General features: G+C 41.0%; 1 protein-coding gene across 1 annotated transcript; it reads right to left on the bottom strand.

Annotated features, from left to right (window-relative positions):
* Positions 1-3,982: 3,982 nt before the first annotated feature.
* On the bottom strand, positions 3,983-4,348 carry rprma (reprimo, TP53 dependent G2 arrest mediator candidate a). The gene has a single exon (XM_071918393.1). The coding sequence runs from the start codon at positions 4,346-4,348 to the stop codon at positions 4,040-4,042; it is 309 nt and encodes a 102-aa protein (XP_071774494.1). The 3' UTR covers positions 3,983-4,039.
* Positions 4,349-10,063: the final 5,715 nt, after the last annotated feature.

The following is a 10,063-nucleotide window of genomic DNA, read 5'->3' on the forward strand; positions in this document are numbered from 1 at the left end:
CCCGGCTAGCACAGCCTGTGTTCACTTTTTAAAAATCTATTGAGCCTCCCCCCAAAAGTGCAGTTTCCAGTGGGGTCAAAGATCTAGTTCAAGCAAGACCCGGCTTTGAAAGCAACCGCAGTACAAAATCAATATGCTGTGCGTCAAATATATTTTCATGAAGAGAAATACTGTGGAGAAAAATCCAACATAAAACAATCATTATTTTATTCTATAAATTAGTAGACCCCATCAACAGCTACATGTTTCCTACTGTCACATGGCAGAAGTAGGGTGCGAACAGGGGAGAAGAAGGAATGGATGTACTGTGGATGAGGAGTTGGGAGGGAATAGGAGAAAACAGGGGAGATGATTGTGGCTGCCATGCTGCTATCTGAAGCTTTTAGTCGCTATCCAGTTCATCGACTGGGCCTCCACCAACCAGCCAATCATATGGGAGCTAGGACCTCAAGCCTCTTTTAGTCTACAATCAACACCCTGCTGATGCTGTGACTGTGGAACACAGCTCACATACAGGAGACATGGATGAGGCATAAAGTAGCCTTGATTTTGTTTTGGCCTGCACTATACTGGTGTTTCTAGCTGGTGATATACATGGGTTTCTCCACCCAGACTGCCGGTACATACTGATAACATGAAGAGTTTTTTCCTTTTTTCTTCTTTTTTGACCCATGATATTCTCTGCCTTTCAGAAAAAAATGTGAAAACATAACTCTGGGGGAATGAGACCTTCCAAGTTTTACAATGAGGCATTTCCACGCCATACAACTGTGAATGCTGAATTTGCACCATGTGTGGTTAATTCCCTGGCTTGGTCTTTTCGGTTTGTGCAGAGAAAAGTCTGTGTTTAAACTCACAGCACAGACCTAAATATCCAGGGAGGAGTTACTCTTAAGCCCTGCGGAGGACTATCAGTTTGTTGATAGCAGGAGTGCCAGGGGTATAGATGACTGTTTGGTGTTGTTATCCTCTAAATCTCTCTAAGCATTGGTGTGTGACGGGTGTGTGAAAACTTTGAGTTAGTAGTGCCAGCTGTCTATCAAGGAAACTCTCTTAAGGGTAGTGCACAGATAATTCCTACAGAAATGTTTGTACCATATACATTCCTCATTTTCAACCTTTTATCTCCAACATTACATCTACCTCTTAAAGGCTCTTAAAAATCATTCAGAATCTAGTGCTTTCCAGTCTGAATAAGCGTGTCTCAGGCACCGCGGGACAAACTAACAATGGTGCGGCTGCAGACAGAAAATTGTTCTCTGCTGGATATTAAACTGCCACAACACTTTCCTGGGAGCTATTCCCAGCACTCCTTAATGAAAACAATCACACCGAGCAGAGGGAAATACTGCGTATCACATACGGAAAATAATTCTGCCTGCTGCTTTGACCTAAAACTATTAATTTTGCTATGCCCACTGCACCACGACATATTTGATCAGGTGAATTACATTTTAGGAGTGAGGTTTTATTTCCTAATTACAAAAAGACAAGCATGCTGGTCTCCTGTATATTGGGGTTAAATTCAGTCAAGGTTAGGACGTAATTTGTCTCAATACATAATAATAATGTGCTGCTCTAAAACTATACAGATTCAATTCTGGGGTGAAAATTGGACAAATACATAACGTTGTTCAAGGAAGTTGCTTCAACTGTACATAAACTGCAACTTATCTACCAGATAATGTACAAGTGGAACCTCAATATGTGGATGCAAAAAGTTATTCAGTGTGATTTTCATACTTGCAATGCATCTGTTGAACATCTGTTTTGTCATTTCTTAACTCAGTTGAGACTATACTTGTGTAAATGTAGATACTGTGCATCACTTGGAGGTGCGGTGTGAACCAAATTAAATGAGGGATACATATTATCACAGCAATTAAAATTGATCCGTCATGAAGTATACTTTTATAAGGAAGACACACAATGGTTGAAAATAGTTTCAGGAATGTACACGATAGTAATTGAGCATACTTGAGATACAGTACATACACTTAACATCCTCAGTTTTCATCAATAACTTATTCAGGCCTCATGCACATCTCAAGGAGGGCAGATGTGATGTATGAATCCCCTATTGGTCAATTCATCAGTCATATACACAGGAAACACAATATTCCTCTACTATTCTTGCTTGGCACTTCCAATTAAAGACAAAATCATTTGACAAAAAACACCTTCTTCTCTCTTGGCTGTTGCCTTCTTACATAGATCATTACTGAAGTAAAAGTCCTCAAGAGCACTTAACAAGCAACACTTGTTCAATTTGTTGTGATGGTTGTATCTCTCTCTTCAATTCAAGTGCAATTTATGGCATTAGGACATAAGGACTTGGGCTGAGGCAGTGGTCAGTGTTGCAGCCTCAACAAGCTGCGGCCATCAATCGCAACACGTAATAACAGGCCTTGTCAAACAGGATACATGGAGCTGACTGGTTATCAGATTGATCCACCATGGGCAGTCAGGAAGGGAGGATAGGAGGAAGCAAGAAGGAATTGAGATGGGTGGGCGGTTTAGAGGAAGCAAATAGATTCAAACGATTTAACTCTGTATATGGAGCACAGGTGGGCAATCAGACAGCAGCATATTGCACAGTGGCTTCATTCTCCCTGGGTTGACAAGGCAAGTCATTTCTGAAGCTGTTGGCTTCTCCCTGGGGAGCTGGCATCCAGGTGAGCCAGGAGCAGAACACAACAGATGCTTTGATGGAAAGGAGAAAGGATGTAAAACGCTCCTTGGATCAAAATCTGCCCCCCGAAGACAGAAAATGTCACTTCTTGGGAAACTGTATAATGTTAATTGAGAGCAAACTGCATTCGTGACTCATAACAGATCACTGGTAGGATATTAATTAATGCCTTTCAAATATGAATGTAGTCAGTTTGGGAGTAGCCAAAAAGAAGAACAGGAAAAAACAAGAGGAAAATAATGATTTTTTTGCACTGGAGAACTGAATTAACATTTACATTATGATTATTCGTGGCAAAAGCAAATGAGAGGAAAATCTTTTTGTGTAAAGTCACGACTTGTGGATTCATGATGATTCATTTTCCCATTACTCCTCTCATGCATGGAAGAAAAATATACCTAGCAATGGAGATTTAAACCATTGGATTCGCACAATAGCCACAATACCCATTTCTTGTCAAGCTAAATATAAGTATGAGTTAACAAATTAAAGATACATATATTCTACAAAAAGGGTAAGTGTCTAATCCACATGCTGCTTTTATAAAAACCAGAGAATATGCATAATTAAATGAGAACAATACAAATCTCTGCAGTGGTATTGGGCTGTCTCTGGAAATATTAAAGCAAGTAATTAGTTTTTGAAAAGGAAACAGGATTTTGGGAAAGGGGTGGGCACTTTCTGATTTTCAATTAGAGAACGTAGAAAAATAGACCTTCTTAATTAAAACGAAAACTTTAATTACAGAATGAATTTATTCCAATTAACAAGATACATGGCTATGTTGGGCTCTCTCCACCGCCCACGCAGTCAATCTTAATTTACAGAATCACCAGGAAATTCAGATAAATACACTGATTAATATACTGCATATTGTATGCAAAAACACATACAACATACATGTTAAACATTCATTTCTCCATTGCATTAGCAATATGAGAGGGTATTTTCAGCAGCAAAAACGACCAGTTTGCCACTATCATGACAAAAGGATGCTGCTTGACAAATGACGGTGCTCAAACTACTCAAATTACAATAGTGCGTGACTGAATACTTTATAAACAAAGAGGCTTAAAACGCACTATACCTCTTGGGGATGCGTGAGTCTTTGTTGGCATAACGTTTCAGCCACAGGAATTAAGGATGAATACCTGTGTACCTCAGTCACCAGCAGGATTCAAATACCACTTACATGGTGACTGTTCCTCTGAAGTTATGTTTAACACTCAATATGAAAACAAGGGTTCGTTTGGGCAGCCGTCCGTCGCCGCTCCTCTCATCCGTCTCCATCAGACATCAGCTGCTGGACGCACGGACTCGCAACTTAAATGTAACGGTCCTTATCAATCAGTAGGCTCCAACAATAACTGCCTCCACTTCTTTTGACGGTCTCCTGTCCGTTACCAAAAAGTTGATCATTCCCTCTGACTTTATGAGAAGGTTGCAACCCAAGAAGAATATGCCAAACACCACCGTGAGGGACAAAACGCACATGACGGCTATTTGCACGACCCGCATGATGAAGAGGCTCCTCTCGTCCGGAGCGGCGGCCACGAAGCCATTATCAGTCACCACGGATGAAAAGTTGCAGCAAAAAAACTCCTCTGTCTTGTTGAACAGTCCGCTCTCCGTATGGTTGAACCCGGTGGTATTCATCTCCACTTTGTTAAACTTTCAGATATCACCAGCGCGAGGGATGCGAAAGCCGGAAAAAAAGCACCTGACGCGATCCCAGAGAAATTGTCATCAAGTGAAACTAAAGATGATGAGGTGGGGAGTTGAAGAAGTTCCTTCAGATCAGGTAAGGCTCTTCTGGAGTTTATGAACCTGCTTTGGCATCGCATTACTGGAGATTTCATGTGTCCCGTAGCCAGTTTCAGAGCGGAATGAATCCAGCAACCCGTGGTTATTATAGCCCAGCTATACCTGCCTGGGTGAAACCATTCCAGGGCGGGCAGTGCTGAGCAGAGCCAGGACACAGAACACAGCAAGAGCGCCACCATGAGACTGAGCCTCATGTATGTACTGTAGCCTATGTACGTATGTATGTATGTGTGTATGTGTGTGTATGTATGTATGTATGTATGTATGTATGTATGTATGTATGCAGTTGCGTGTGTGTGTGTATTGGTGGGAGAGAACCAATACAGTTTCAACAAACATAAAAGCCAAAGAAGCAAACAGTCAATTAAGTGCATTATTTTTCCTTGGTTGATTAATAAAATGAGATTTAAAAAAATCTATCTATCTATCTATCTATCTATCTATCTATCTATCTATCTATCTATCTATCTATCTATCTACATAAATAGATGGAACCATTATGTGACATTATGTGAAAAACCAGTGGCTCTACTGTTTATAGAGCAATTTGCTTCTATGGAATCACTCATTAACACAGAACTGCTCTATGGCATTGCAAAATCAGTACCCTATACTTTAATCCAGTCATTTTTTTTTCTGGTGTCTCTAATGATAATTGAAGTCAATGGCGCTGACTTTTATTGCCTTAAATGACAACCAATGTATAGGTCTGGTACATGTACACACACACACACACACACACACACACACACACACACACACACACACACACACACACACACACACACACACCATGTGGCCCCACCTATAGTGTGTGGATGTTATCAGGGGTCAGAGGATGAAAGGTTGGTATAACAACTGCTACATGGGTTGTGCTGAGGAACCAAGAGGTTCTTTGAATAGTGATGGTAAACAGCACATCACTATTAGACATCATCAAAATTACAAAGAGATATATTTTAAAGTGCAAATTCATCACTTTTAATTTTTAACTTTTATTTTTTCCCATACCAGGCGCACAAAGCCATGACACGAAGGAGTAGAACTGAAGCTCAGAGGAAGCAGAACATACACTGACATCTAGTGGGTGTTTTGAATCCAATTCGAGCTTTTATCTGCATAATGCAAGCTATTTGGTTCATAAATGGGATTTAGATCTATCCTACAAGGGATAGACTATTTTTATCATTGTGACACGCTTGGCTGCACTATGTTAAATGGGGTCAAAACAGTTTCATATAAATCACAGACAGTGGAGAGACTCTGTGCTGTGCAACATCTAATTGAGCAGAGTTATCAAGAATTATGTTGACGAAGTGTTTGGGGCTATAATGGTTTCTCATACGCTTATGCAGCACCAAAGATCTCTCTCCAGTAGCAGCAGATGGCAGCATTGTTCAACATGAAACCAATAAAAAAGGCCTAGCACAAAATATATGTAATGTAGACTACGAAGTGAATCTGTAAAATATAAAATAATTGCTCTACAGACACACACAGGTACAGCGCGCACGCACACACACACACACACACGCACACGCACACACACACACACACACACACACACACACACAGTTGTATGCAGTTCATGTTGTTTATTTAAATGTTCATTTTAATGTTTAGGTTTCAATAGTGTCAAATGCTAATTGTCTACGTGACGCTGCAATGGAGCTTTGATTTTATTTAGTCATTTTCAGACATGCTGAATAAACTCCATCACGTCTCACGTTTCTGTAAGTTCAACCACACCTGGTTGTAAATTAAGCCACAGCCAGAAAGAAAGATAGAAAGCATAGTTGTTGGATATAACTTTCCTTTTGTTGTTACATGCAAAAAACAAACAAACAAAAAACAACAACAAGAAAGAAACAAAGAACAAAGAAGAAACAAACATGAAAATTCTTAAGCAGCTTATGATGCATCATTCAGCATGATGGTAAAACTATGAACTAAAACAATGAAACTATAAGGTCTAAGCTTTTGCGTCAAAAGAGCCATGGAACAATTTTTTTTTTGATTATGCAACAACTGAAACCAAAGAGCACCTTCAACAAATGCCTCCCCAGGCAGAATCCCAATATAGAAGCCACTCTCTATTCTCTTTTTCGACTTCCTGTCTAAAAACGAATTGAAAATAACCTACAATTTAATTGCAATTAAACAACGAATGCAAATCGCAAAACTATAAGGCCTATAACCCCAGCGGTGCCTGTTTAGGGTTAGCGCTGCTTTTAGGTGCAGCGAAAAAATGCCTACATTTACCAGATGCCAGTGACGCTCCGCTTCAAGAGGATTTCATGATTGACGCAGCTCGCAGCCAATCACAGAGGAGAAACCAGACATTGGCTGGTCGGTCTGTGCTGACTGAGGTTAGATTGTGCTAGAATAATATCTCGCCTGTCCCCTCACCGCTATACATATAATATTCTGGCGGAGAACAGGTGCATACCTAGACAGATCTTGCATTGCTTTTTTTTTTTTTTTTTTTAGCACTGGCTGCACAGCAATCGGACCGAATGGGGGGATTCATGGAGATTGTATGACGGGGCGACTGCAACACAACTAGGGACAAATTATATCAAGGAGTCCAAATAGGTACCATGCGAGCTATTACGGGACCGGCAGTGTCACGCTGATTGTGGACTACTATATACTGAGACGGACTATGGGTCTCGTTTGGAGAAGCCGTGTGTTTGCAGGACCGATTCGTCCAGTTTCAATTAGCCATTAATTGTGCATTAGGTTATGTCTGTTGTTATCCCTATTCAACACGTTGCTGGAAAGCAAGGCTGGAACGGGTCATTGGTTCACTCCATCTATAATTTAGGTAAGTAAAGAATATTCTCATCTTCCATTGCTTGTACACCTTCCGTTAGCAAAATAATGTCACGAGCTTCACTAACATTACATGTGGGTGAATACATAGATGATGCTGATGCTGATGCTGACGATGGGAATGGTTCTAATTTCAAATAACCTTTTAACCTAGGATATCATGTGTAGTGTTTATAGGGTATCAGTTGAGTGCTTATTGGCTGTTGACTACTGTTGTCGTTAGATTGTTTTCCCATCTCACTCCTGTCGCATCCCACAGCTGCTAGAATAAACTATGAAGTCAAACTGTAATGTACAGCTATACGAGGTAGGCTAACAGCAGATGGTTGCATCTCTACACTAACCATGGAGAGAGTTTGTGTGTTGACACGTCACACCTTTAAAACCACCATGAGAATCATAAATTGATAATCTCACACATGCATTTTCTACTGGAAAACTGTTACAAACGACTGTCGCCTATAACTGCTTGATATCGCCTCACAGGAGCACACCTCTACCTCTGTTGTTGTTTGGTGTGATTAGAGCAGTTACAGTAGATTGGCACGATGGGATTAAGGGGATCAGCTCTCTGGTGCATCTGGTGGCTATAATAGCCCAGTAATCAGAGAGTCAGGTTTGTGACTGGAAGGTTTGAAACCTGGGTCTGACAGAGTGAATGAGTAATGCTCTCTCCTCTCACAAGGGCTGCCTTTGAGGTGCCCTTGAGCAAGGCACTTAACCCCCATTCACTCAATGGCCAACAGTAGCAGACTGTGGTTGGACTTGGCCACTCCCAGGTCTGAAGGAGAATATCTCGATGAGTGTGTAGCATGGCTCTGCTGCTGAAGAGGAGCGCAGAAGGTTTAAAAAGGCCCAACTCTGTGTCAGTTTGCTGTTCTCTCCAAATGTTCATTCCTCATCTTACTGTCATGGTACCAAATGTCACGTATTGATCTCAGGCGTGTCCAATTGTAGGACTTTGTATAGATTACTGAGGATAGCAATTAGTTAACACAGTCTGGTAATTGTTCTGAGGTACTCCTGATGAATGAATGATGAATAAATAATAACCCAGCTGACAGCAGAGCACCAACCATTTTGCAGCAAAGAGTGTTAACGGGGCTAAACACCTCAGGAAAGTGGTCGATAAAGCCTGGTTGTTTAGACTTGTGTTGATGTGTTCAGTGGGATGTGTGGCCTGTAATGAGTGGAGAGACCTCTTTTTAGCACACTGCTCAGCAGACAGGAATATTCATCTGTGCAGATGGTTGGACTAATGACCCAGACTACTTCGGAGGAGACTGCGAGCGCTGAGCAGCAAGCTGCCTGTAGCGTGGTTGGTGGTACCAAACCCAAACATGACTCTGCCACTGATACACCAAGCAGATGGTCAGAGATTCAAACAGACATGATCAGATGGAGTCACCATCGAACTCTCAGTGATGTGAGCGGAGGTGAGATGCTGTATGCAGACTTTGATTTCAGCACGGTTGTGCTCTTTAGTTCTGTTTTCTGGCGGTGTGTACATGCTGTATTGAATCAGTTTCAAATGTTATGCTACATACATTTGTGCAGATTCATAAGGCTTAACCCGCTGAGACCATTTTGTTGATTAGACTATCATTCTTCAGGAAGTGTGGATTGGGGCCGAGCCCATCAAAATGTCCATCTACTTGAGTCAGAAGACTATGAATGGTGTGTGAATTCTGGTCAAGTGTGCTGTCTGTCTGTGAGCAGCCACCGTACTGTGATCTGAGGCTCTTGATGCGGCTGGACAGAGGCAGCCTTGTTTTTGAATGAGATAACAGTTAGCCCAGGGCAGCGGTGTCAGCTCCTGTGATGGACATTTAGACAGGGAGCGGAGAGGACGGTGTGTGTGGAGTGCTAAACCGTCGCCACGCTGCAAGTGAAAGATAAGGAAATGAGATTGTCAAATTCCCTACAAGAGATGCTGAAGGCATTGTCCACTAGTAGTAAAAGTAAAGTGGGATATGATAAGCTGTTACACACACAGGCACTTGCAAATGAACACATGCACACACACACATGCACATACATATGCACCTACATACACACACATTAACATACATACATTACACAGACACGTGCATACAGGCAGACACATTCACACATATACACACATATACACACATATACTGCAATATTTACTGCAATACCACACTATTACTTTCTGTTTATAGTGTTTGGTATGGAAATATGATCAATAGAAAACAGTCCTCTGATGTAAGTGCATTCATTCGTTCATGTTTCTGTATGTAGTAGGTTAAGCTGACAGAATTAATTAGACTTTTTTTGATATTCCTTTATATTTAATATAATAAATCTGTAATATTTGGGGCGTCCTGGGTGAGGTGCATACCGTGTGACCACAACATCTTGGGTTTGAATCTGGCCTGGGACCTTTGTCGCATGTCATCCTCTTCTCTCTCTCCCCAATAGATACATAGATATCTATAGAGTAGATAATGAAGGAAAATATATTTTATATTTTATATTTAAATGTACTATGCTATGTGATGTCTACTGTAGCTTATTTGTTAATCTGTTATGCAGTCCTAACAGGCTGCTGGCTAGATTTGTGTTCTGCGTTTCAACTCATTTCACTCTCTTCAGCTGAAAGCTTAGTTTTCCGTCAGTTCAATTTTGATTATACTTTCATAAACATTTCAGCAGACAAAAGTAGGCTTGCCTTCACAAGCCCATAATTTT

The sequence above is a fragment of the Centroberyx gerrardi genome, chromosome 10 (genome assembly GCF_048128805.1).
Source record: "Centroberyx gerrardi isolate f3 chromosome 10, fCenGer3.hap1.cur.20231027, whole genome shotgun sequence".
Taxonomy (NCBI): Eukaryota; Metazoa; Chordata; class Actinopteri; order Beryciformes; family Berycidae; genus Centroberyx; species Centroberyx gerrardi.

Bases quoted from the DNA above. Each gene is read 5' to 3' on its own strand.
- rprma (XM_071918393.1), bottom strand. From the start codon at position 4,348: ATGAATACCACCGGGTTCAACCATACGGAGAGCGGACTGTTCAACAAG.